The 26735-nt window shown below is 51.0% G+C and overlaps 3 protein-coding genes across 11 annotated transcripts in view; 1 reads left to right on the top strand and 2 right to left on the bottom strand.

Annotated features, from left to right (window-relative positions):
• Positions 1–10423, bottom strand: part of RFX2 (regulatory factor X2) — a 72669-nt gene extending 62246 nt beyond the window's left edge. For 5 of the 9 annotated variants that reach the window (XM_057489744.1, XM_057489745.1, XM_057489747.1 and 2 more), the window contains exon 1: positions 10223–10422. The gene's annotated coding sequence lies outside the window, so the exon portion shown is untranslated. Of the gene's footprint in view, positions 1–10222 lie in introns of all 9 variants that reach the window. The other 4 variants (XM_057489741.1, XM_057489743.1, XM_057489749.1 and 1 more) reach the window with 1 other exon arrangement.
• A 13104-nt stretch (positions 10424–23527) lies between these two features.
• On the top strand, positions 23528–25138 carry LOC130680005 (lon protease homolog, mitochondrial-like). Its single transcript, XM_057489740.1, has 2 exons — positions 23528–23871; positions 23954–25138. Exons 1-2 carry the CDS (start codon positions 23680–23682, stop codon positions 24140–24142), a joined length of 381 nt encoding a protein of 126 aa, XP_057345723.1. The 5' UTR covers positions 23528–23679; the 3' UTR covers positions 24143–25138.
• Positions 25092–26690, bottom strand: LOC118912123 (60S ribosomal protein L36). Its single transcript, XM_036884924.2, has 3 exons — positions 26429–26690; positions 25770–25904; positions 25092–25373 (listed from the first exon to the last, which is right to left on the bottom strand). Exons 1-3 carry the CDS (start codon positions 26519–26521, stop codon positions 25284–25286), a joined length of 318 nt encoding a protein of 105 aa, XP_036740819.2. The 5' UTR covers positions 26522–26690; the 3' UTR covers positions 25092–25283.
• Positions 26691–26735: the final 45 nt, after the last annotated feature.

Genomic DNA, 26735 nt, shown 5'->3' with positions numbered 1-26735 from the left:
TGTGTCATTTTCACTAAGAGCGCTGGAACAAGACAACTAAACGTACAATTATTTCAGAATTCTACTGGAACCAACAAGGGAATTTGGCAATCCGTGAAGCCCACCCTAGCCTGTCCAACTGGCTCACATTTTGACTGGCATTAACAATTACCTCTATTCCCAGTAAGGACGTGACAGTCTAACTAGAATTCGGGGTTCCCTGCTGGGAACCTCAGACACACAGCCCCAGCCGGGACGGTGTGGTGGGGGCTTGGCTGACATGAACGCTTCCAAAGAGAAAAGGCAAAGGGGCCCCAGGACAGGGGGAAGGGGGCCCAGGGAGATGGTTTTCCCTCCGTGCCTACCCACGTGTCTACCAGACCCCTTGGCCATGACCTTGAGCCTCCTGGCGGGAAACTCCAGAGCTGGGGAGCAGCACCAGGAGCTGGGATCTCTCAGGGGGGGACCCGGTTAGAAATACTCGCCCACGACACTGCTCGCCTTCTGTACCGACCTCCTCCAGCACCGCACGGTGGGCCTGCAGACCTTGCGGATGGCCGGCCCCACACAAAAGCCAAGGCTGTAAACACGGATAACTTGCCCCGCAACTTTGTAGAAAGGGGAATTGATTCATTCCACAAATGTCGAGTGTCCCGTTTCCTTGATGAAATAATTCTGGTAGACATAACTACCTTTGTTTCAAATTGATTTTTTAACAGAGTGAAGTCTTCGAAAAATCCCCAAGTAAAACAAGCATGCACCAACCCATTGCAATTGGCTCAGACGTAGACATAGGCATTTCACATTCTCCACCGTGTACACGGCTCCTGGAGGTGGGGCCTGGTGGCGGGCCGCTCGCGAGACTCCCTCTCCCCAGCGAGACCCCAGCGCTGTCTGGGGGGGGCCTTGGTCTGCAATTTCAGCTGGCCCAAGCGGGGGTCAACTAACAGTAGAGGTCTTTGATTAAGGTTTCTTTAGGAGTTTGGTCAAGGAAAACTGTATGCAAAGGACTGGAGCATTCATCAAACTGACCAAAACCACAGAGCCTTCGAGGCTGTCAGATCTCAGGCGAGGGTTTCATGATTTTTGCTTTTGTTAAAGCCAAAGGCTGCCATTACGCAAGGCAGGCCTCGCCCTCTGAAGAGCACACCAGGCTCCTGCGTTTCCTTCACTCGTGAATGAAATGTGAAGCCCTATGGGGAGTGTGGCAGGGAAACCGTCCCCATCTTCTAGGAGCTTGGGACTGAGAACAGGAAATAAGACACGCACATCGCTGCCTGTGTCCAGCAAGCCCTGTGACGCGCAGTTTATGTGCTGTGCAATGCGGGGGTGCTGCTGCTTCCGGGCAACTCGTCTCCCGATTCCTCGTGGGGCGATCCTGCCCCCCCGGGGGCATGTGGCCATGTCTGCAGACAGTCGTCACGGTGTGTGGCGGGGGAGGCTCGCCAGCAGGTGGAGGCCGGGGTGTGTCAGCATCCCACAGTGTGCAGGACAGCCTGCCCACTCAGCCACCAGGAGCAGTCCAGCCCCAAAGGTATGGCGATGAGGTAAAGACACCGCCCGGGTCTTAGGTTCCCCCACTGGCTTCCTGGAGTGAAAGAAGTGGGAGGATCTCAAGAGAAGAGTAATGTTTTCATAAAGTAGAAGTAACATTTCAGAGAGAGAAGAGGCAGAAGCCCAAGGCCTTTCTAAGGTTCGGCCAGTCCGTTTGGACACAAAGTGGTGAATAGCAGGGTGGGCTGGAGGCGGCCTTGAACGCCGAGCTAAGCACCACGTGGGGACAGCAAAGGGGAGGGGCCAGCCATCAGCGGGGCTAAGTGCCCATATGTCCCTCCTAACACAGCCCAGAAGGGCCGTGGCAAGGTGGGGGGAGGAAAGGAAAATTAAGAACTGTGAGACGAGGAAGCCAGGTCTACACCAGGATTTGGAAGCAGTCGTGGTACTGGCGCTGACCTAAGGCTGGGGAAATACTGCCTCTAGAACAGGACAGGAGGGCTGGGCTTATTGCAGCAAGTGGCACAGCAAACTCCAGCTGTCACCAGAGCCAGAGTAAGGAGGGGAGCGAGGCTGGGGCAGGCGGCATAACTGGAGGGAGACGCTTGCGACCTGAAATCTAGGTGGGCCCCGTGTGGCTGTCTGGAGCCCGCTTCTAACCCCACCATCCTGCAGTTTGCTAAACTAAATAACTGCCAACTGATGAAACTTTTCTTTGGGCACTGAATCTGCCCAGAAACCGCAGTCCAGCTGATAAATGCGTGCAGGCCCCGGCTGGGAACTGAGGCCAGCCACGAGCTGGGTCATACAGGGCTTCCACACCTTCTATTCACTCCCGTTGGTGACTGAAAGCACCGGCAGTGTAACCACCACTCTGTGATTCCCACAATTGACAGGCTCCAGACACGGATCCGTCCCTGCTTCGGTGTCAGGCCTCCATGGCGGTCGTGGCTATCCGTTTCAAATTTCTCCAGCATCTTTTTAATGCTGAACTTCCCAATGATGACAGGGTAAGACACTCAAATATCCGGCTGATTATAAGCTGCTCAGAAGTCTGAGATCTGGGCCCCACAGATAGGAGCTGAAGGCATGGAGACCCGGAGAGTCAGTCGCCCAAGGAAGTCCCACGGAGGCCGCTCCTTCTAAAATGAAGGATTCTTTTAGAAACTGGAAGCACCCCCTTTAAGCTGTTTTCTGTGGGTCTGGAGGTGCAAGTGTATTTCTTCTCGAAGCAGGCTACATCTGTACCTCCTCTGGGAAGAGCGGGGGAGGTGGGAAGGTTTCCTTCGGGTTCTCCCTGGCCAGCGCGGAGCAGGAACACATACTTGTGGGCTGGTGATTTTTCTGGAAACTGCTTCTAAGGCCTTACCTACCCCCCTCACCTCCCCAGATCACCTTTTGGACAGAAATGTATCCTGGAAACACAGCATGTTTCCAAAAGAGAAACAGTTGGCATTTTAAAAATACAAGCGTAATTAAGTGTCATTGCGACTTCGGGAACGGACCTCAGTGTCATTAGCGTGATCGCAAGTTCTCCAGGGAGGCAGGCGCTTGTGAGCCGAGCTGCGCCTTCCTGTGGGGCCTTGTCCTCCTCCGGCTGTCTGTGGAGCTGCCAGCTAATTCACATTTAACCCTTCTGGCCTCACTCCTGGTGCTCAGCCTTGACTTACTGCCCCTTCCCCTTCAGAGCCACTCACAGTTTCTCCTGTCCAGCGTGATTCACAACAGCCAAAGTGCAGTCCCATCTGACCCCACTCCTGGGAGGTCCCTGGAGGAGCCCCATCCACAGAGACAGAAGGTGTCTGGCGGGGCCAGGGGCTGGGGGAGGGAAGGGCAGGGGAGTGAGTGTTTCATGGGGGCAGAGCTTCAGTTTGGGAAGATGGAACGTTCTGGAGATGGGATGGTGGGGACGCTGCATGATATGTGAATATGATTCATGCAGCTGAGCTGCACACTTAAACATGATCAAGATGGTATTTTATGTTTTATATATATTTGCCACAATTTAGATAACCACTTCCCTCTACTGACCCCTCCTCAGGTTCGCATTCCTTGAATTTGGGGGCTCTGCCTGCGGCCCTGTCCCGACTCTGCACCCTCTCCGTGGGTGAACCCACCCATCTCCATGACTGCAGTGACCGATTATGTGCTGACAGCTCCCAGATCCTGACCTCCAGCCTGGACCACCCCTCAGCTCCAGGCCCCGAAAGCCCACACGTCCCACACGGTGTCCCACGGACACCTCAAGCTGGTCAGGCCATGGCTGAGCTCAGTACTCCCGCCAACACCGCTTCCCCGTGGCCCCGACTCACGGAAGCTACACTTTCTGCCCATCCCCAAGGGCAGACCCCTGGGACCTGCCCTCGGCTCCTCCCCGCACCCACCCACAGCACGTCCCCAGGTCCCCAGGCCGACATGCCGTCCCAGCAGCCCTGGCTGGTGCTGTCAGGAGACCCCCATCCCTTCGCCTGGACGACGGCAATGGCAGTCTCTCCAGTCGCCACCTCCAGACTCCAAGCCTTCTGACACATCTACCAAGACCACCCCTGGTCACAGAGCTGCTTCCCCACAAACCGCTCGGCCCAGCGCCGGAGACGCAATCCCGCCGTCCGGCCAGGGATCGGCAGACTTTATTTTAGGCCCGCGGGCCACGCTCTGTCACGAATACTCATCCCTGCCGTTGCCTCGCAAAAGCTGCCAGACACAGTACGGAAAGGAACAGCGTGGCTGAATTCCAATAAGACTCTACTTACACATCAGGCCGCCAGCTGGATTTGGCCAGAGGGCCGTGGTTCGCAGACACCTGCTCTCCTCTCTAATCGGCCTGGACCCTGGACCCTGGACCCGGCCGCCAGGAGCTGCGCTCAGTTCCTTGAAAGCACAGCCACGCCACTCTGCCCCCACCGCCTGCCTGCAGACCACCCTCCCCAGATCAGCGCCCGTCCAGCTCCTGGCCCCTTAGGGGCCTCCTCCTCTGCATGCTCACTGTGCCCTACAGAGACCAGGCATGGCCCCTTCTGAGGCTGTCTGCCTCTCCCAGCTGGCCTTCAGTCTTTGCAATCTGACATAGCGCTTGACTCAGACAACAGTTAGTAAATGAGTGAATGAACAAATGTCAGAGGTCCAGAAAGCAGGCCTCCCGTTAAAGGGCTGTACACCACAGACCTAACAGCTACAGGCACAGAGAATCCTACCGACGATCTCATTCACACTTAGAATGATGCCCAGACTCATCCCTGTGGCCTCCCTCTCCTTTTGCTCAGCGGGCATCAGCCACACAACAGCCCTTCTCAGCCTCGCCCCGGCCCAGCTGATTCCTCTGCCACAGGACCTTTGCACCTGCTGCCCCTGCCTGCAAGGCCTTCCCTCTGAACTCCACAGGGCCACCCCATGATCACCACAGTCTCAGCTCAACTACCACCTCCTGAAGGGCTTCCCTGGACATGGGCAATGCAATTCTTACACACACACACACACACAAACACACACACACACACACGATGCAATTCTCTCACACACACACACGCACGCGCTGAAATATCTGCAGAGATCTGAGTAGAAATAGGCTTACTGTATGTAGGTCATGTGGGTTTCATGACACAGCAGATGACAAATAACCACTAGGCCGGGCCATCACATGTAAGCTCTGCATGTTTTAAATGGCTTTGTGATGTTTTTTCATTTCTGAACGTGGACTATGGCAGGCGGAATCTGATTCTTGGCCTCTGACCCCACTTGCTGCATGTGTTACCTCCAGGTCTGGGTAGTCAACTGTGTTGTTCAGAAAGTTGTAGAAGTCACAGAAATTGAAACCAAGAATAACAGGTTGCCAGGGCAGAGAGCAAGGTTTCCAAACACATGGAACCCACCCATCACACAATAGGAATGCACTGCAGGGGAAAAGAAGTGAAGGTCAGTGAGGAGCACGTCAGGCTGCCTGCCCTGGTGTCCCCTACCTCCAGTCCTGGCACGAGGACGGGCAGTCCTCGCCTCCGAGTGGCTCCCTGCCAGACGTGGCCCGGGTTGGCTCCCAAGAGCCGGCGGTGACAGAAGGGACACCAGCTTTAAACGCCCTCATCTGTGAGTTCCGCGGGGAGAGCTGGCCACCTGACGAAGCCCACCCACAGAAGGGCGATTAGTCGGGTCTAAGGGCGCACGGACTCCCATCACAGCCAGGATGTGCGACTGGGCTGCTTCTCCTGGTCTCCCGTGCTGCTGGAGCACTCTTGCGTGCAGAGTGACAGCGTGTGCAGTGAATTCCCACGCCCGCTGGGGGCGTCTCCCGCCCTGGAGCCGACAGCGTAAGGCCGGCCCTCCAGCCAAGCCAGACGTGCTTGCTGAGTGTCTCCCCTGCACTTGGGACAGTGCAGGAAACCCAAACACACACACCTCCCGGCCACTCTGCTTCCGCTTCGCTGAGTGCCTGTCAGGAGGCAGGCCCTGAGCTCACCAGCTACAGGGGTGACCTCCAGTAGGCAGCCCACGTCATCACAGACGCAGGCCTTACCCAGAGCCTCTGAGCTGATAGACGGGGACACACACTTTAAACCCAGAGCCCACAGCCGCCAAGCCTGGCACTTGGACCTGTCGTGCATCCTCTCCTCTTCCCTCCGCCCCCAGGCAGCCCCCGGAGCTGCCCAAGTCACACAGAGGCTCTGACTCCTCCCTGCGCTTTCTCGGTAGGCATGTGGACACCATTCACTTACTGATTTAACCAACATTCCCGGGTGACTACTCAAGGCCAGAATTATTCTCGGTCCAGGGATTCAGAAGTTAATGAAACACACAGAGCTTCCGACCTTCACAGAGCTGAGATTTAACAAGGCGACGGTGGTAACAAAATAAATACGCCTAATACACGGCACACTGGGTGGGGGTAAATGCTGAGGTGAGCAAAAGCAGGGAAGGAGGCTAGGAGTGTGTCACTGCTGAGTGGGTGGCCTGGGAAGGTGACATTTGAGAAAAGACCTGCAGGCCCTGAGGGAGCAGCCCCCCAACCACTTGAGCAAAGAGCCTGCAGGCAAAGGGTTTGTGGAACTTGCAAGGGGCCTTCGCGTTGAAGCAGGGTGGGGCCGGGGCTGTGGCTGTGGCTGGAGAGAAGCCAAAGAGGCCCTAGGCTGGGGGGCCTGTGCAGCGTTGGGGGAGACTGGCCCTTGCTGTAAATGAGCTGGGAGTCACAGAGGGGCTGTGAGCTGAGGAGCGCCCAACGGGGACCCAGTAGGACCCCAGGTCCACAAGCTGCCATCACCTGGGCGGGCGGCGACGGTGGCTCCGGGCAGGGGTTGGTGGCAGAGGTGCTGCGGTGTGGTCAGCTTCCAGGACTTCAACTGGAGGGCTCTACTGGTGGCTACCCAGAAAGCGCGGAGTGCAGGGTGACTCCAGAGTGTTGGCCTTATCAGCCTAGAGGAGCTGGTACCGGGAGGGTGGGGCCTAGGAGGAGATTTGGGGGACTATGGCCAGCTCGATCTGGCCGCTCTGTGTTTTAAGTTGCCTGTCAGCATCCACCTGGCTGTGTCCCGCAGGCAGCTGGACAGGCGTATGCTAGGAAGCTCTCAGAATCCGTCTCCCCACTCACCGTCTCAGCCAGACCACGCTCCCTGGGAACGAACCCCCCGGACCTGTGGTGGGCCCTCCGGGCCTTCCACCCTCCTTCAGCCGCTCCTCAGCCCACACCCCTCTGGATTCTGGGTCTTCCCTTACTAAAGTTCCCCCTTTTTTTTTCCCTAGAAGAATTCCTTTCCTGATCTTTCCAAGAGCATGTAGGAGGTTTCCAGCTTTCGTCGGAGGATTCATTCATTCATTCACTCGATAATCAAGTACACACTCTATGCCAGGCACACGTTTAAGTGCACGTGGCCTATGATGGTGCCGATTGCCATTTAAATTCAAGAAGGGGGATCCGAACACCTTTTTGGACTCAGTCCACAATCCCTTACAACAACGCCGAAATCCCCAAAGCTCTGCAAACTGCAAGATTTTCTGGACCCTCGGAGCAGATTCATTTGGCAATAAAACCCGACCTACACTGCTTTGAGGTTGTTTGCGGTCCTTATCTACTGCATTTGGTGTGACTATTCCTGGAGTTCGGTGCTGAAATACGGACGTGTTTGCTGTCTGTGCAAACACAGACACCGGATCCCAGACCCCGGACCAGGACCTGTAGACCCCGGACCCTGAGTTCTCTGAGGGTCCCGACACCCAGGACAGTTTGTCTGTGAACTTCCCTTTTTAAATGGTTTCACATTGACAAATAAGTAAGTGTGTTTGAGGTGAGGGGGTCGGGAGGCACATATTATTTAAATAAATGGTCGACCTGTGGTTAAAGTAAAAAGAGCCAAATATATGATAAGACATGGCTCCTTCTGGCCCTGGAATTTTACAAGGAAAACAACACATGACTATAAAAATTCTACAAGTACATTCAAAAGTTTGATGCAAGTATAAGATGAATCAAAGTTAAATTAATGCAATGTTGGCTAATATGAATTAGTTTTAACTCGAATCTGAAACTACAAATTAACTCTAAGGAAAGAGGTCCATCTCTGGTGAACGCTGCATTTCTGGCAGCTCGTCAGTGACAAACATGGTTGAAAGATGAATATGAAGGGAATATGTGCCCTTCCCCCAGAAAGCCGGTATCAGCTGAATTCCAGAGGACTCCTTCTGTTACTCAAGGCAGTTACTAACTCTGTCCACCTCCTCCCGGACGCCCCCTCTGAATATCTCAGCAGTTCATCTGGGACAAGAGACGGCTGCCCCCCAAGGGCTAAGTAATTCACTCTTGCTTTTACTGCAGGTGCAAACTTTCTGAACTCACTGTCAACCCAAATCAGCTGGAATATCACAGGATTACAGGACCAGTTATCTTGCCAATCATTTATGATGAAAGTCTTTTTCCTTTTAACTACTAAGTCTCCTCTGATACTTCGTGAAGCGTGCGGGCAAATTTAGCACTGGTTAAGGTGATTAAATTCCTTTCCTGGGGGAACTGTCTTCTCTGGCCAGAGCAGGTTGAGGAGCCATTTCTAAGATCCTTTTAGTTTAAAGATCACCTCTTTAAACTTGAGCAGGAGAAAGAATAGATAACCAAGCCTTTACCAGGACTGAGGGTAACGATCCTTATAGAGGCAAATAATGTTTCAGAGCATGAAGCAAAAACATAAAAAACATGTTGACAATACATGCAGGGGAAAAAAAAAAAACGTTTTTGTTGTTGATGTTTGTGTTATTTTTATTATTGTTTTGGTGGTGGGGAAATCTTTGTTGAAACTAAGAGCCTTCTCTACCGTTTGATGTTCTGCGCTCGCACAAATAAAGCTGATGGGGAGGGGGGAAAACTCACGCAAGTCTGAGCTGACAGTGAATTGCACAAGTCAGGAAAATAATTGTGGGTCTGAAGTGTGCCTGTTGGGGTCAGAGAGATGAAAACACCCCGGGCAGGAAGGTCTATAGGGAACGCAGCCCTGGACTCCCTCCCCGCCTCATTCCTGCCGGGCAACCAGGAGGTTAAAATTAGGACGATGAACCACAGCCGCCGCCGCCGCCGGAATAGCAGGGGCAGTTGGGCCCGGGGCCCCTGAAATAGCCATCGGGGTCGGCAACCCAGTTTTCCTCGCGCTGCAGGGAGAGCTGCTACCAGGAAAGGAGCCGGGGGAGGGAAAGGAAAGGAATAAAGTGGGGGGGTGTGGGGGGAATGTTTGGGGGGAGGTAGCAGGGGTGGGGTTTAAATTCACAAACACACATACACACACACTCGCAAAAGCCTCAGGAGAAAACACCACCGAGCAGTTCAGACCGCAAGTTGGACTCTTGAACAAAATAATAAATTAATGCATTAAAAAAAAAAAAGAAAAAAGTCTTCTAGTGAAACTTCTCGCTTCGCGATCAGCCCAAATAGGGGAGCTGCGGGTGTGCATCGGGGCTTTCTGGGCGGCGTGGGAGAGCTGGCGTACCGGGATCCCCCAAAGCCAGGAATGTGGAGCTAAAAAGGAGATGGGGGAGGGGTCCGAGGGGGCCTGAGCGCTAAGGGTTTTTGGTAAAAAGGTGAGAAACGGGTCTCCAGGAAGCCTGATTTTTCAGGAGTTTGTGGCGGAAAAGTAAAGTGGGGACAACGGTTCTCTCCAAGACCAGCGCCCCCTCTTTTGGTTAAAGAGTGAGAAAGGGGTTCCAGGGGCGCTCTCAAATTCAGTATTGGGGTGCCAAAATGAGAAGACGTCCCTGGACACCCCAAATCCTGGACATCAGGGATGACGGTGAGGACGAGTCTCCGAGGCCCTACGAGTCAGGGGTTTCAGGTTCGGAAAGAGAGAGAAGGGTACCAGGGACGCCCCCAATTCAGGAAGTTTGAAAGAGAGAGGGGTCCCCGGGGGCACCCTACTTAAGGATTTCAGGAATAAAAGTGAGAAGAGGTCCCCGGGAGTCCCCAGCTCAAGGAGTTTGAAGGTAAAAGTTGGGGAACGGTTCGCGGGCCGCCTTCAACTCTGCAAGTGTGATAAAAGTGAGGCGAGGGGTCCCCACCTCTCCCCGAGTTTGGCTACAAGGAAGGCGAGGTCGCCGGGCTCCCCCAGACTCAGCTGCGCCTGCGGGACTGGAGTGCGGAGGCCGGCCCCGGGGGCGCGTCGCCCGGGACGTTCGGGGTGAGCCGCGGGGGCTGCGCCGCCCGCTCCCCGCCCCCCACCCCCGAGCCGGGGTCCCCGCCGTCCCCTGCACTCCCCGGCCGGGCCGGGCCCGGGGCAGGCGCATCGGTCACCTGGAGTTGGGGCAGCGGCTCCCGCGGCGGCGGCGGCGGCGGCGGCGGCTGCTGCGTGTTGGTCCCCGTTGGTAACAGTCTCCACGGCTACAGTCTTTTGGCGGCGGCGGTGGCGGCGACGGCCGCTCCTCCCCCGGCTCCCACGGCTCACCCGCCTGCCTCGCGCAGTCCACCCGCCGCGACGGGGCGGGGCGTTGTTACCAGTAACGATTACCAGGCTCCACGCCTCACTCCCGCGGCCCGCCCACGCCCGCCTCCAACGGGCGCGGAGTGGGCGCGGTGCGAGGATCTGCGGCGTCCCGTTGGCTGCCCGGGATGCCAGTCAGAGGGCCGACGTGAAAGGGTCGACCAATCGCTCGACCAATCGCCCCGCGGGGGGCGGGGCTTGGTTGGAGGCGCGCGGCTCGGCGGGTTGGCCCGCAGGCGGCACGCTCTGCCCGGGCCGGTGGCGCAGCTCGGGGAAGGCCCGAATTCCGGGATCCAGGGGCCTCCGCTTATTACGAAGTCGGCACCAGATGTCCAGGCACGATCTGGATCCCGGGTCGGCAGACTCCGACCTGCAGGCCAAATCCGGCCCGCTGCCTGTGTTTCATGGCCCACAAGCTGAGAATTTTAAAATACCTTTTAAATAGTTAAAAAAAAAAATCAAAAGAATCTTTCATGGCATGTGAAAATCCACTATTTTCAACTCTTTTAAGAGCTGGCAAACTACGACCCGTGGCCAAATTCTGCCATCTTGTGTTGGTAAATAAAGTTTTATTGGCACACAGCCACACCCACTCCGTGGAAGGCTCTTTTCACACGACTGGGGCAGCGCTTAGTGGAGAGTTGAGTAGTTTGCAGAAACATGGAAGTGTCTCCAAAGAGCCTCAAATATTTTACTATCTGGCTCTTCACAGAAACTGTTTACCAACCCTCTTCCACCCCTAGATGGTAGAAGGTTTGACTATCAATAGGACAAACAAGAAAACTTCCTAGAGCTCTTGTTCTAGTGGCAGAAAAAACAAGTGATCATATATAGTCACTCAGGAGAAGGGGTCAGAACAGGAGAGAGAGCTATCTGGGAAACGGCAGGCAGGGCAGTTCAAGGGAAGATAAGTTCTCTCATTCATTCATTTATTCAGCAAGTAATCATCATATTTAGTATATAATGCCTAAATTGTTCCTACATGCCAGAAAGTGATCTAAGCATTTCTTGTATGTGTGCATCCAAAAATATAAGCACTTTTAAATCTCACAATCACATCCTGAGGTACCGTGCAGTGTCCCCATTTTACAGATCAGAAAAATGAGGTTCAGAAAGTGTGTGTCCATTTGCCCAGGGTCAGCTTGTAAGGGCTTCAGACCTCAGCGGTCTGGTGCCAAAGCCCACGAGCTTGACCACTTGCTGAACATTTTAGACCACAACGCGGCAGCTGGAAATACATTTTACCCAGAGGTCTGGTCCACACAAACGTATATATAACTAAAACAAAATGTTCATGATATGATACTTTAGATAATGTTTTCCTATTGTTTCATTTTAATGAAAATTCTGATGGCAACTCACTCTCATTTCACCACTTTCTAAAGGGCTGTTTCTTGCGGATTTTCATGGGACAGAGTCTTACACTGAAGCTTGAAGGAATCACTTCCTTTCATTCAATCATTAATCTGGTCAGAGATATTTACGGAGTGCCTACTATTTGCCAGGCAGTGTTCCAGGGACCACTGGGAATTCCCACACTTACAGGACAAGTGACATGGTGGTAACTTGGAGGGTGAGTGGCTGGAGCTTACTTTGCACAGAGCAGCCGCAGATGACCCCGCAAGGGTGACCAGCCATCCTGGTTGGCCTGAGATTATGGGGTTTCCCGGGACATGGGACTTTCAGTGCTAAATCTGGGAAATTCCTGGACAAGGCGGGAAGAGCTGGTCACTGTAGACCTCTCTGAGGGGGTGAAATTTGGGCCAACGCCAGAATAATGAGGAAGAAGGAAAGAAAATTTCAGGAATTCAAACTCCCTGGGGTACAAGTGTGTTTTGAGAAAACAGCAGGATCCTTCGGCATGGCTGGAGCAGAGGAAGGGCAAGAATGGGTTGGGAGACGATTCTGAAACAAAGGTGGAAGGGTGGACCACTTCATTCAGAGGCCATGGGCAGGGGTCTTCTTCAGGCTGGGAAGCCACTGGAGGACTCTGAAGAGGAGGGAGATTTGTGATCTGTGATTTTAAAAGCTCATTGGGTGGGGAACAGATTGTAGGGAAACACAAAAGACAGAACTTGGGAGTCTCCAGTTCCAGAACTGAAAAGGATGGTGGCTTGGATTAGGGACCTGGCAGTGGGGGTGGAGCCCAGTGGGTGGACTGAAGGTACATTTTGGGGAACATTCTGATGGACCTGAAATGGGAAGGTGAAGGATAAAGTTTTAAGGTGTGATGGGAGGTAACTTGTACACCGTATAGTCCATTCTGCTATAACTTTTGTTTTAACAGAATCCAAACAAAGCTCAAATTTGTCCCAATGTGGTGCCATATTTACAGTAGTATTTCTGTATTTCTTAACCATTGAACATGGGTAAAACTGCTATTTCACAGAGGAAATCCTGAGGGAAATTGGAAAATACTTTGAGGTGAATGAAAGTGAAACAAAATTCCAAAATTTGTGAGTTACAGCTAAAGTAGAGGAAATTTTTAAAAGAGGTGGTCACAGTCACAAAGAGAGAGAAAGATCTCAAATCAATAATCAAACCTTTCACCCTTAAGAAACTGGAAAACAGGAGTAAAGTAAACCCAAAGCTACCAGAAGGAATGAAATAGTAATGATTATAGCAGGAATAAATGAAATAGAGAATAGAAAATTGACATTGAGAATAAAACCACAAGTTGGTTCTTTGAAAAGATCAACAAAATTGACAAATCTTTAGACCAGCCAATATAAAAAGAGGGAAGACTCAAATTACTAAAACCAGGAACAAAGGAGGAAACATTACCGCCAACCTTATAGAAATTGAAAAGATGGTAAAACAATACTATGAACAGTTGTTTGCCAACAAACCAAATATCCGAGATGAAGTGGGAAAACTCCTAGGAAGCCATAAGCTCCCAAAACTGACTCAAGAAATAGAAAGTCTGAGTGGACATACAACAAATGTATTAGTAATTTTAAAACTTCCCACAAAGAATATTCTAGGACCAGGTGGCTTCACTGGCGAATTCTAACAAATTTTAAACAACAATTAACATCAGTCCTTCACAAAGTGTTCTTAAAAATAGAAGAGAAGGATGGAATATTATTCAGCCATAGGAAGAAAACAAATCCTACCATTTGCAACAACATGGATGGAGCTAGAGGGTATTATGCTCAGTGAAATAAGCCAGGTGGAGAAAGACAAGTACCAAATGATTTCACTCATCTGTGGAGTATAACAACAAAGAAAAAACTGAAGGAACAAAACAGCAGCAGAATCACAGAACCCAAGAATGGACTAACAGTTACCAAAGGGAAAGGGACTGGGGAGGATGGGTGGGAAGGGAGGGATAAGGGGGAAAAGGGGGCATTACGATTAGCACACATAATGTAGGGGGGGTGGCATACGGGGAAGGCAGTGTAACTCAGAGAAGACAAGTAGTGATTCTATAGCATCTTGCTACACTGATGGACAGTGACTGTAATGGGGTATGTTGGGGGGGAACTTGATAATAGGGGGAATCTAGTAACCATAATGTTGTTCATGTAATTGTACATTAATGGTAGCAAAATAAAAATAAATAAATAAAGATAGAAGAGGAGGAAATTCTCTAGGAGGCCATTCTAACATGCTAAGAGACCAGTATTATCCTGATACCAAAACCAGACAAGACATCACAAGCAAACTACAGAGCAAGACCCCTTATGAACACAGGTGCAAAAATCCTCCACAAAATACTAGCAAACCAAATCCAACACCATATGGGAAGATTTATATGACACAACCAAGTGGAGCTTATCCCAAGACTACAAAGTTGGTTTGACATTTTAAAAAATAATCATTTTAGTGGAATGCAGGACAAAAACAATAATGATCCCAATGGATGCAGAAAAAGGATTTGACAAAATCCAACAAGCTTTCATGATAAAATCATTCAAACTAGGAATAGAGAACTTTCTCAGCCTGGTAAAAAGGGTACCTAGCAGCTCCAAAAACATCACGGATAATGATACTTAATGACGAAAAACTGAATGCCTTTCCGCTACGATCAGGAGCAAGACAAGGATGTCTGCACTGACCACTTCTATTCAACATTGTACTGGAGGTCCTGGCCAAGGCAATTAGGCAAGAAAAATAAATAAAAGGTACCCAGACTGGAAAGGTGACAGAGAAACTATCTCTATTTAGAGACGACATGTTCTTGTACATAGAAAAATCCAAAGGAACACATTAAAGACTAAAGAATGAGTTCAGCAAAGTTGCAGAGTACAAGATCAACACACACAGCTCAGTTGCTTTTCTGTACAATCTGACAATGGAATTCAAAGAATTCCATTTATACTAACACCAAAATGAGTAATAGATGTCAAATTTAAAACAACAAGGAGATATCACCTCACATCAGTTAGAATGGTCACTCTCCAAAAGAGAAGAAATAACAAGTGTTGGTGAGAATGTGGAGAAATGAGAGCCCTCCTAAATTGTTGCTAGGGACATAAATTGGTGCAGCCACCGTGGAAAGCAATATGGAGGCTCCTCCAAAAACTACAAATAGAAATACCATTTGATGCAGTCATTCCACTTCTAGAAATTCATCTGAAAAAAACGAAATCCCTGATTTGAAGATAGATGCACCCTTACGTTTATCGCTGCATTGTTTACAATAACCACAATATGGGAGCAAGCAAAATGTCCATCAATAGATGAATGGTTAAAGAAGAAGTGGTACATATATACAATACAATATTATTCAGCCATAAAAAAAAACCCGTGCCATTTGCAAACAACATGGATGGATCTAGAGGGTATTAAGCTAAGTGAACTAAGCCAGGTGGAGAAAGACAAGTACCGTATGATTTCACTTATTTGTGGAATATAAAAACGAAGCAAAACAAAATGAACAAAGTGGCAGTAGAGTCACAGACACTGAGAAGTGACTGATGGTTACCCTGGGGAAGGGGATGGGGCGGGTGGATGGGGAGGCGGAGGGAGATAAAATGGCACAAAAATTCTCAATCATAATATAAATTGGTCATGGGGATGGCGGTACAGCATGGAGAATACAGCCAATGATTCTGTAACATCTTCCTATGCTGATATAGTAACCGCACTAGTGGGGGTGAGGATTAATAATATGGGTAACTGTTGAACCACTGAGTTGTATATTTGAAACCAATATAAGATTGTGTATCAATGACACTTCAATAAAAAAGATGTAGGAATTAATTTAATAAAAGACAAGACTCGTACAATGAAAACTAGAAAACATCATTGAAAGAAATTTAAAAATACCCTAGTAAATCAAGACGTCCCCTGCTCAGATTTAGTATTATTAAGATGGCAATACTCCCCAAACTGACCTACAGACTCAATGTAATCTGTACCAAAATCCAGCTGTTTCGGTTTTTTTTTTTCCCTGCAGAAATTGACCAGCTGATCCTAAACTTCCTACAGACATGCCGGGAACCCAGAATAGCCCAAATAACCTTGAAAAAGAAGAACAAAATTGGAAAACTCACGCTTCCAGATCTTAAAATACACTACAAAGCTACATTGTGATATTGGCATAAAAGTGAAGAGCGTTGAGAGTTTGGAAATAAACTTGCACATTTACTACCCATTGATATTTGACAAAAATGCCAGGACCATTCAGTGGGGAAAAACTGTGTCTTCTTCCAGTGGTGCTGGGACAACCGGATATCCTTATGCAAAAGAAGTTGGATCCGAACCTCACAACACATACAAAATTACCTTCAAATAGACTGTAGACCTACATGTGAGAACTAAAAGTATAAAACTTTTGGAAGAAAATAGAGGAGCAAATCTTCATGACCCTGGGTTTGGCGATGGGTTCTTAAATATGGCACCAAAAGCACAAGTAAAAAGAGTGAAATACATCAACTAGACTTCATCAAAATTTTAAAGCTTTTTTTTTGTACCGCCATCCCCATGACCAATTTATATTATGATTGAGAATTTTTGTGCCATTTTATCTCCCTCCGCCTCCCCATCCACCCGCCCCATCCCCTTCCCCAGGGTAACCATCAGTCACTTCTCAGTGTCTGTGACTCTACTGCCACTTTGTTCATTTTGTTTTGCTTCGTTTTTATATTCCACAAATAAGTGAAATCATACGGTACTTGTCTTTCTCCACCTGGCTTAGTTCACTTAGCTTCAAATGGCACCATCAATAGGGTAAAAAGACAACCCACAAAATGGGAGATAATATTTGCAAGTCACATATCTGATAAGGGACTTGCACCTAGAAACATAAGAATACCTACAGCTGAACAGTAAAAAAAAGTAATGCAATTTTAAAATAGACAAATATTTCTCTAAAGAACATATACAAATAGGCATATGCACATGATAAGACGTTCAAAATGGTCATCAAGAAAATACAAATTGAAACGACAACGAGGTACTGCTTCACACTGACTGGGCCGGCTGTAATAAAAAAGACAGATAATGACAGCTCATGAGAGAGGATGTGGAGAAAAAGGAACCCTTACATGCTGCTAGTGGAAATGTCAAATAGTGCAGCTACTTTGGAAAACAGTGGGGCAGCTCCTTGAAAAGTTAAGCAGAGTCCTATACGACCCAGCGAGTTCCACTCCTGAGTATATACAGCCAACAGATGAAAACACACGCGCACATGAGACTTGTACACAGATTTTCACAGTGGCATTATTTATAATAGCCCAAAGTAAATCCAAATATCCACCAAAAGATGGATGAATAAATAAACAAAGGTAAGTCCATACAATGGAGTAATAAAATATAAGATAGTGGATCGCTGACACATGCTACCGTGCAGACGAACCTCCAAAACATGACGCTCAGTGAGAGAAGCCAGAGACGTAAGGACAAATATCGTATGACTCCATTTACGTGAAATGTCCAGAATAAGCAAATCTGTGGGGACAGAAAGTAGGTTAGTGGTTATCACGGGCTGGGGGAGGGGATGGGGAGCGACGGCTGACATGTATGTGGTTTCTTTTTGGGAAGATGATTGATACTCTAAAATTGATAATGGCGATGGTTGCACAACTCGGTGTATCTTCTCAAAACCGCTGAATTACGTGCTTTGAAAGGATGAATGCCACAGTGTACAAAATATATCTCAATAAAGTGGTTACTTAAAAATTCTGCCATCAGGTTCATTAGATTCTTTTCTAGGTGTGTGATTCACTGACGAAGTTTTTGACTATGTTACCACAGTCCTGTGGTTTGCATTGCGTAATTTTGCCCAGTATGCAGTGATTTTTAGGAATGTACATATCATGTGATAGCAGAGCTGGCTGCACAGAGTAAGTCATTTTAATTTGACGTCGGTTTGCAGTGGGTTTTGGCTGGTCAGGTGAGAGTCATCCATCCCTGAAAGAGAGACAGGACAAGGTGGAGCGCCTGCCCCATCACTTTTCAAGAAAATCCAATTACCCACAGCCATCTGAGTTAAGGGGAACCTCTACAGAAGTTCAGCGGCCACCCATAACACCATGGCTCTCCCACCCAAAGATTTGCTTTCCACTGATGTCTAACTACTGCTCATCTCTATTCTCGCTTAGCACCAGGAAGAGGGAAACCAAAGTTCTTGGAGATAGAATACTGCTCTGCATCCCGCCACATCAGTCTGTGGTGGAGAAGCCTCCTCGTTCAAACATTATGAAGAATTTCACCCACTTCTGGGTATTTGCCTGAAGAAAACAAAAACACTAGTTCAAAAAGATATACACAACCCTATGTTTACTGCAGCATTACTTAGAATAACCAAGATATGGGAGCTACCTAAGTATCCATCAATGGATGAATGGATAAAGACGTAAGTACATGTGCATACTGGAATACTACTCAGCCATAAGAAAGAATGAACTCTTGCCATTTGCAGCCACAGGGATGGACCTACAGGGCATCCTGCTAAGTGAAGTAAGTCAGAGAGAGACAAACACTGTGAGTTCACTTACCTGTGGAATCTAAGAAACGAAACAAACAAAACAGAAATAGACTCATAAATATCAGAGAACAAACTGGTGGTTGCCAGAGGGGAGGAAGGTAGGTGGTGGGGCAAAGTGATGACGGGGATCAAGAGGTACAAACCTCCAGTTATAAAATAAATGTCACAGGGATGAAACAGACAACATGGGGAATAGAGTCAATAAAATTATAACTGCATGGGTCAGTTAGTGACTACACTTACGGCGAGCATTTTGTGATGATATAATTGTTTTATCAGCATGTTGTACACCTGGACTTACATAATATATGTCAACAACCCTTCAATTAAAAAAATTTTTTTTAGGTACAGTGCACAAGTTGTAAAAGAAAAAGTAGGATTTCATGACAGTGACAGCAGAGCATTAACTAAGATGCAGGGGACCTTGTGAGGGAGGCCCTGGGTACACAGTCCCCACCGTCCCCTTGCTCGGTGGGTTGTCACCTGCAATTCCTGCCTCTAGTCCCTAGAGATCCAGGAACCACCTCTTGCTTATCTTCTTTGGAGGGAAGCCAACACAGGCTTAAGGATAAGGTTTAAGGTGCCCCCCGTCCTACCCTTCCGGGCAGGAAGAAGCTGTTGGTCCACACGCCTCCCTCCACCTTCAGCATCACGCCACTCCGCTCCTAAGGGTCTCAGAGCCGAGGTGTGCCCTTCAGCTAGCTTCCCCCCAATGGGAGGGGGTGAGGGGCAATCAGACCCCTCCCCACACCAAGCCCTCAGCACCCCGCAAGTTCTCTGCTGAGATGTCCTTCCTTCTACTAAGTTCCCTTCCAACGCCCACTGCGCCCTCCCTTGCCCTCGGGGCAGGTGAGCGGGCGCTGCGGGGAACCTCAGTTCTTTCCTTTGGAAACCTGCATGCCAGGCTGGCACCTCCCTGGGGAACTGTGTGACCTTTGTGTCAGGGGCCCCTGTGGAAATGCCAGTTTCCCAGCCCATGTCATGGGCTTGTCTGCGTCTTACCTCTGCCCTGACTGCCCATCTAAGTAAGTTCCATTAGGACGGGCACCTTTCCTGTCTTCTCTCCTGCATCCTCAACACCTGGAACAGAGGTTCATGACCAAGAGCAGTTCTGCTCGGGGAAGACACTTGGCAAGGGCTGAGGACATTTATGGTTGTCATAACAGAGGGGTGCCCCTGGTATCAAGTGGGTAGAGACCAGGGAGGCTGCTCAGGGCTCTACAGTGCCCAGGACGGCCCCCCACAGACAGGGGCCCCAAAGTCAAGTGCCGCAGCTGAGAAAACCCGGTCCAGAATCAGGCTTGGAGCGCAAGTCCTTCTCCGGACATCACTGTTGAGTAGATGGGTGAGGGGCTCTGCCAAGCCTGCAGGTATAAACTTCTTGCCCAAATCTGTTTCTTGAAAGTTTTAAAGTCTTGACATGAAGTACAGATACGTCACTATCTTGAACCATTCTCAGTGCACAGCTCCGCGGCATGAAGCGCCTTCACACTGCTGCGCAGCCATCCCCACCCTCCATCTCCAGAACGGTCCGCCTCCCCAGGCTGACGCTCTGGCCCCGCGAAAAGCTAACCCCCCGCCCCTCCCCTAGCCCCCGGCCCCACCATGTACTTTCTGTCTCTGTGGATGTGACCCCCGCAGGAACCTCCGAGGAGTGGGATCAGACAGGGTCTGTCCTTCTGTGTCTCAAGGTCCAAGCACCGTGTCCTCAAGGTCCACCCACATCGCAGCAGGTGTCAGGATTCCTTCCTTAAGGCTGAGTAATATTCCAGCGGGTGCATAGACCGTGTTGTGTATATCCATTCATCCACCCCTGGACACCTGGGCTGCTTCCGCCTCTTGGCTACTGTGAATCGGGCTGCTCTGAACGTGGGTGGGAAGTATCTCCAAGACCCTGCTTTCAATTCTTGCCCAAATCTCTGAAGGCCAGATGGGCAGACACCTGGGAGAAACCCTTCCATGAGGGAAAGGAAGAAGAGAAGGTAGTTCTGCGCTCCCAGTGAGACAGGGACATGGGCTTACACAGTAGGGGGAGGGCCTCTGGAAAAAGCAGGACAAGATATTTACAGTCAGAGCAGTGTGACTACATGCAAGGGAACCCCCCTACCAAAACTCTGTGTTAAACATTCAGCTCTAGAGTCATTCTTCAGTGAGATCAGTTAATATTTCCCAGATAAAGAAAAGTAGCACTTTTTATTATGCTAATCATTTGTAATCATGTGTAAATTTCACTTTAGTATGCTAAAAGGCCCAGGCCTCTGTGCTGTCTTTCCACCTTCAGATCTGATGAAGTGATTTTTGCAAACTGGGCAACTAATTTAGCTGCAGGCCCAGCCATAAACAACACAGTAAAAGGCAGGAAAGATTCCACCTTAAAGACAAGATTGCATTTAACATCCAGGAAGTTTAACAAGATTCTAACTTACTCTTTAGCAAACAGACAATACCTCACCCACCTTGGGGGCTGGGCAGGCGGCCTTTTGATATGCTCCCAGACCAAGACGCCAGTATCCCAGGGAGAAATCAAGGCAGGAAATTCCTTATGTTAATTTTTAATATTCAGACACCACTTAAGTCCACACCCCTAAGTTTTTTCTTCACATTCCCAAATATCCTCAACTGCCTATAAAACCCCTGGACAACGCACCACCCCGGGCTCTCTTGTCCCCTCCTGGCTCAAGCCAGGAACTCCGTCTGTCCTCACTGTATCTCTCAGTAAGTCTCCCTGGCTCTCCGACCTTAACTGTTTGCTGAGTTCATTCTTTGACTCTGCAAACAAGAACCCCAGCATCACCGGGAAGACTGTGAAGCCTCTGATTATAATGCAGGAAAGACATATTAGGACTTGCTCTGACACACACTCTTGGCTTTTCACTGCAGTTTGACCACTGGTCAGCTCCCCCCTGCCTCTGACCCGCAGACCTGGAGGGAACGCGACACAATGCTGGAGATCCGAGAGGCCATCCAAGGGACTCAGGCGTCACAGCACAAGAGTAACACCGAAAAGGCACTCCGCATATTTATTGCGCAAATGGACTTAAACATCTAAAGAATTCTGAGTAGGGGGTTCAATGCATGATGAGCACACAATCATTATCTGACCTTGAGTCTAGCCCAAGGGCGTGACGCTCCTCAAGGGTACCGACACCACGTGAGGGCGCTCAGGGGTGGTAGGTGGTGTTTCGGCTCCAATCATTCTGTTTTTCATCACGTGTCAAGAGATGTAGGAAAAACAATGAAGTCATATGTATTTCTACATTTGATTTCTATTCTACTTGATTAATGTATTAACCCCATTAATCTCACATTTCCCTTTTCTTTTAAGTAGTAGATAAATAAATATAGCAAGTAGATAGTTTCTAATAGGAGGATTTTAACAGTTTACTTCTCCAAATTCTGCAGTATGAAATAAAAGTCTGCTTCTTGAATTTACGTGATGCGAAATAGACAGAAAATAGATTTAGTGCAATTACAGGGTGATTGCAGGTGAGCAGGGCTATGCCTACAGACTGGGTTTGGATCAGAGCTGGGCAGGAGCAACAAAACAGCCATGGGTGCAGAAGCTCTCTCTCAAACTGGGGGGGTGAGATTCTAGGCCTCACCTCTGTTGGCCCCCAATCTCTCACCTGATGGCCCCCCTGTGACTGTGCCTGTCTTAGGTTGTTCCTCCCTTGAGGAATCTTTCCTGTCTCTGGCTTACCAGCCATCTTCCGGGGCTACACAGGGAGATGTGAAGTTGGTGAGTGAGAGACAAGTAGTATTCTTTGAAGAGGTTGCTAGCTTTCTGCCTTTTTGAAAATTTGTGCTTCATGGCTACTATGCCCGGCACTTGTCTTGACGTATCTTCATTAGCTGGAACGGCTTTCGGGCACTACAATTCTATGTATGAGGCACAAATTTTGGAAAAAGGGTTGTATTCGGGAAGGGAGAAGAAAAGTTATAGAAGAGGCAAACGGAAGAAAAATGTGAGATTATTTCTATGACATAACTTCTTGTAGAATAGCATAAGCCTGCATAGGTTTTAACACAGTATCAATTAACTTATGTACACACATTAACAGAACAGGAATACAGATACATAACAAAGGAGATCCAGTTATGGGCCGTATCCAATGAAGCCAGCCAGCAAAGTAACCCAGGCGTAAGCAAAGGAGCACGTTACTTCCCATGTTAACCTAGATTTAAAACCCCCTATCAAATAGAACACTGGATAAAAACGCAGGTGATTGTAGTTCTTAACCCACTTCTATCTCCTGGCTTTGTTCAGGTTACCTGACCTTGCTTTTTAATGAAACGGGAAAGACAAACCCCTTATTCCAAAGGGCAAGAGCTCGGGGATGTTCTAGGCTTGTCACAACACCACACCCAGAAAAATACTAGGCAATGGTTGTTCTGATCAAGTGATTAGACAAAAGCAAAGAATTGCTGTGAAGTTCATTAATATATGAAGCCACCTACCCCTTGAATTTGATGTCCAGTGTGGAACACCTTTCCTGTCCTCACCGTACGAGTACTAGAACTTAAAGGATAGGAGGGACCACCGGTCAATTTTTATTGAATGTTCCGCATGAATCCTACCAGGGTGCCTCTGAGTTTACCTTAAAGTACCTGTTCCTGGTGCCTTTAGGGTTTGGGGAGCCCCTGGAAAATCTGATGAAACTTGGCCCTCCTCTCCTCTCCCACAGACACGTGCAAATATGGAGGTACTTCTTGAGAGCCCTTAAAGGTTCATTTGCAGACCCCAGATTCAGAACTCCTATTCCAAAGCTTGCTTTTTCTTTTCGACACCGGAAGGGGGGTGTCGGTGGCTGGGAGAATGTTTACAGCTGAGGCTTTTCAGGCTTGTGATGTGCACCAGATAAACTGTGTATCACTGATTCAGGGAACTGCAAATGTCACAAATTCCCGGGTGATGCTGAAGCCGCTGGTCCGGGACCGCACTCTGAGCATCCGTGGGGGGAGATGGGAGAATTGGATATAACCCATCTGGTCAGACTCTGAGGCGAATCCTGCCAGGAACCCTTCCTGGAAGACCCTACTCTCCACTTACTTGCTGTCTTCAGGCAAGTGTATCTTTCATTTTGTTAGGTCTGTTTAAGTAATCGTCACTCTATGAACTTGGTTGTGAAGATCCAATGAGGCCTTCATGCTCTGGTTGTCTTCATTTATCATCTCAGCCGCAAGCAGGGCCCTGCTGAACGCGACAGGTCACTCCAGGCAGGAGTTCCCTGAGCAGGAACTAGGCTTTAAGATCTGCCTGGCACCCCCAGTGGGAACCTGAGTTCACAGGCTCCGCCTTCTTCACTCCTAGGAGGCTCTACGCTGTTTGTTGAGATGTCACTGAGGCGGCCGAGGGACAAGGACAAGGGGGACAAGGACGGAAGCTTGGAGGTCACGGGCCAGCTGGGGGAGGTGATGAAGGAGAGTGCCCGCATCGCCTACACCCTTGCCAGGGCCCTCCTGATGCAGCACAACCCCTCCAACGAGTACCTGGTGACCTCCCACCTCCACCTGCACGTGCCCGAGGTGAGGGCCCCGCCCAGACCCCAGCTCTGGCCCTGCCGGCTGTGAGCAGTGGGGCCCTCCACCCACGTGCATCTCCCCCCAGGGCACCACCCCTAAGGACGGCCCCAGCGCCGGCTGCACCATCGTCACAGCCCTGCTCTCGCTGGCCATGGACCGGCCAGTACGGCAGAATCTGGCCATGACGGGCGAGGTCTCCATCACAGGCAAGATCCTGCCCATGGGCGGCATCAAGGAGAAGACCATCGCCGGGAGTGTGGTGCCCGAGGGCTGACACTGCCCCGGGAAGCTCCCAGCCACATTACACGGGTTAGGCGACGAAGGGGGATGGCCCATTTTATAGGCTGGCAAAGCGAAGCCTAGGGTGGCACGGGACTGGGCTGCCCCTCCAGTCATTTGCATAGTGTTCAGGGCCTCTTCATGAGAAAGTACCCATCTGGCTCCCGGAGGATGGCAGTGGGACCCCTGCCCCGCCTGCTGCCTCCTCGCCCAAGCGGCCTTGCACAGGAACTAGGTTGGTGAGCCAAGACCAGAGGCACACCTGTGCCATCTTACCCTTGGCAGAGCATCCTCCACAGCACCCCGCCTAACACCCTTTGGGGGACAGGGTCTCCGCAGCGGGATAGAGGCTCCAGGAGTCCCCATGCACTGAGTCCCTGTCCTCCAAGGGGTGGATTCAGGCTGAGGGATGGCAGTGCAGAGGCCCGGGCCTATGGGGCTGGAATTCCAGGCAAGCAGGTAAATGTCATGTTGGCTGTATTTTAAATGCACTCACGGTTCCTTTCCAGCTCCCCGCACAAGTGTGAACCCCTAAGTGTAAAGCAGTGGGCACTGCCGTGGATTCAGGAAATGTCTCCCCGACACCACTGGGTGGGGATTCCAGGACGAGGCCTAGGCTCCTAACCCCGTTTCTGCCCTTGGCTGAAGTGCTGTCCCCTCAGGACAAACGCGCTGGCGTGACATGCGTCATTCTGCCGGCCGAGAACAAGAAGGACTTCTATGACCTGGCTGCCTTCATTACCGAGGGCCTGGAGGTCCACTTCGAGGAGCACTACCATGAAATCTTCACCTTAGCCTTCCCTGAGGAGCAGGCCGAGGCTCTGGCCCCTGAGCGGTGACAGCAGCCTGGGTGTGGCTGGCACCGACGGGCCCAGCAGGGCAGAGGCCCCGGGCAGCCGAGCCCCCCGAGGCTCAGGAACCTGACTTACAGCCTAATCACTGAGCCTGGCATATGACTTATTTAGCTATGATTAAAACACCATTTCCAGTACTGCCTGCTTCTTTTTTCTTGTACTGCCACATGCCCACACCTCTGTGGCCCAGGAAGGAGGCAGGCAGCAGGGGGCTCTGAGCAGATGGACCAGACGGAATACCCCAAGTTCCTGAAAAGGCTTTCTTCTGTAGAGAGCGGGGATTCAGTCCTTCTTGGCTGCCGCTTTCCTCATGGCTGCCAGGACGCTGCTCAGCTCCTCTCTCTTCCTCTTGGCGCGGATGTGTGTCCCCACCTGCCAGGCGGGAAGGGACATCAGTCAGGGCCAGGAGCCCCACCCGCCCTTGGTGTGAAGCGCAGCCAGCCCCTCCGTTCAGAGAAGCCTCGGTCCTGGGTGGCGCATAAGCAGGCAGCAGCAGGGGTTCAGGGAAGGCGAGGTCGCCTGCCAAGGTGGAGCAAAGCCACTACACCACACAGGACCCTTGTCCCCATGCCTGGCTACAAGTGAACCCACGGTTGAAGGCTGATCACTAAGAAAACCCAAAATAACCCTCCCCACCTACAACAGGAAGAATGTGCCACAGCTGAGCGAGCACCCTGCGCGTCCCGGCCCCCCATAAACCTGCCCAGTCAGTCTCTGGGCTGCTCCGCCACCCTGAGTTTCGCTTTGTCTGGTAACAAGCCCACCTACCCTTTTCTTGATGAACTTGAGGGCCCGCTTGTCCTTGGAGACCTTGAGCAGCTCCATGGCGCGCCGCTCATACGGGGCAAAGCCGCACACCTCTCGGATCATGTCCCGCACAAACTTGGTGTGCTTGGTGAGGCGCTGGGGGGGAGGAGAGGCCGTCAGGGTGGGGCGCCCCGAGACGAGACCCGGATCAGGTCTGTGCAATGGCGGCACGAACTGCCCACCGCCCTCCGAGCTCAAACACGTCACATCCCGCCTGGCCGTTCCCTGGGCCGGGAACCCCCTCCGACCGGGCACCACGGGGTCGAAGCTGCTTCACAGGCCGCAGCGAACTCACAGGGCCTCCGCGTCCCCTTTACATTGTACCAAACACCCACCTCCCGTCTGCGGGCAAATTTCTGCTCATGCATCAAAACCCGCTCCTTCCGCCCGGCTTCTATCCCACGCGACGGGAGCGCCCGGCGAGGCGTCGGCCGCACGCACTGCTCCGTCCCCCCGACGCATCCTCTTCCGCTCCACCCCCAGGCTCCCGCAAGCCCCCGGGACGGGGCTGTTCCGCGGCGCTCGCCTCCCCCAGGGGCCTTTCCCCGGCCGTGGCCTCCGCCCAGAAGGCCTTCCCCTCCCCGGAAGAGGCTCCCCGACCGCGCGCCCCCGGCACTCACCCCGCGGCGACGGCTGTGCCTCGGCTTGCTCACGTTCTTGGTCACCTTGTGGCCCTTGTTGAGGCCCACGGCCATGGGGTAGCGCAGAGCCATGGCTGCGGACAGGGGAGGGGAGAGGCGGTGGAGGTGAGTCGGGGCTCGGAACCCCCCACCGCCCGGAAGTCCGCGCCCCGCCTTCCCCGGGCCCGCTCGCTGCAGCGAGCCACGCCCCTGAGCCGCACCGGGACTCCGGAGCCCGGATGGCGGCGGATACTACCCGCGCGGGTGCCCCATCAACCTGCCGCCCTCCAATGGATGCCGAGGCGTA

Source organism: Manis pentadactyla, chromosome 12 (assembly GCF_030020395.1).
Source record: "Manis pentadactyla isolate mManPen7 chromosome 12, mManPen7.hap1, whole genome shotgun sequence".
NCBI classification, from domain to species: Eukaryota; Metazoa; Chordata; class Mammalia; order Pholidota; family Manidae; genus Manis; species Manis pentadactyla.
This window is presented reverse-complemented; position numbering and strand designations above follow the sequence as displayed.

Excerpts from the sequence above, each read along its gene's own strand:
- LOC130680005 (XM_057489740.1), top strand. The coding sequence starts at position 23,680 with ATGTCACTGAGGCGGCCGAGGGACAAGGACAAGGGGGACAAGGACGGA. Across the intron at positions 23,872-23,953 it reads TCCACCTGCACGTGCCCGAG|GGCACCACCCCTAAGGACGG; the intron begins GTGAGGGCCCCG and ends ATCTCCCCCCAG.
- LOC118912123 (XM_036884924.2), bottom strand. The coding sequence starts at position 26,521 with ATGGCTCTGCGCTACCCCATGGCCGTGGGCCTCAACAAGGGCCACAAG. Across the intron at positions 25,905-26,428 it reads GGCACAGCCGTCGCCGCGGG|CGCCTCACCAAGCACACCAA; the intron begins GTGAGTGCCGGG and ends CCTCCCCCCCAG. Across the intron at positions 25,374-25,769 it reads TCAAGTTCATCAAGAAAAGG|GTGGGGACACACATCCGCGC; the intron begins GTAGGTGGGCTT and ends CCCGCCTGGCAG.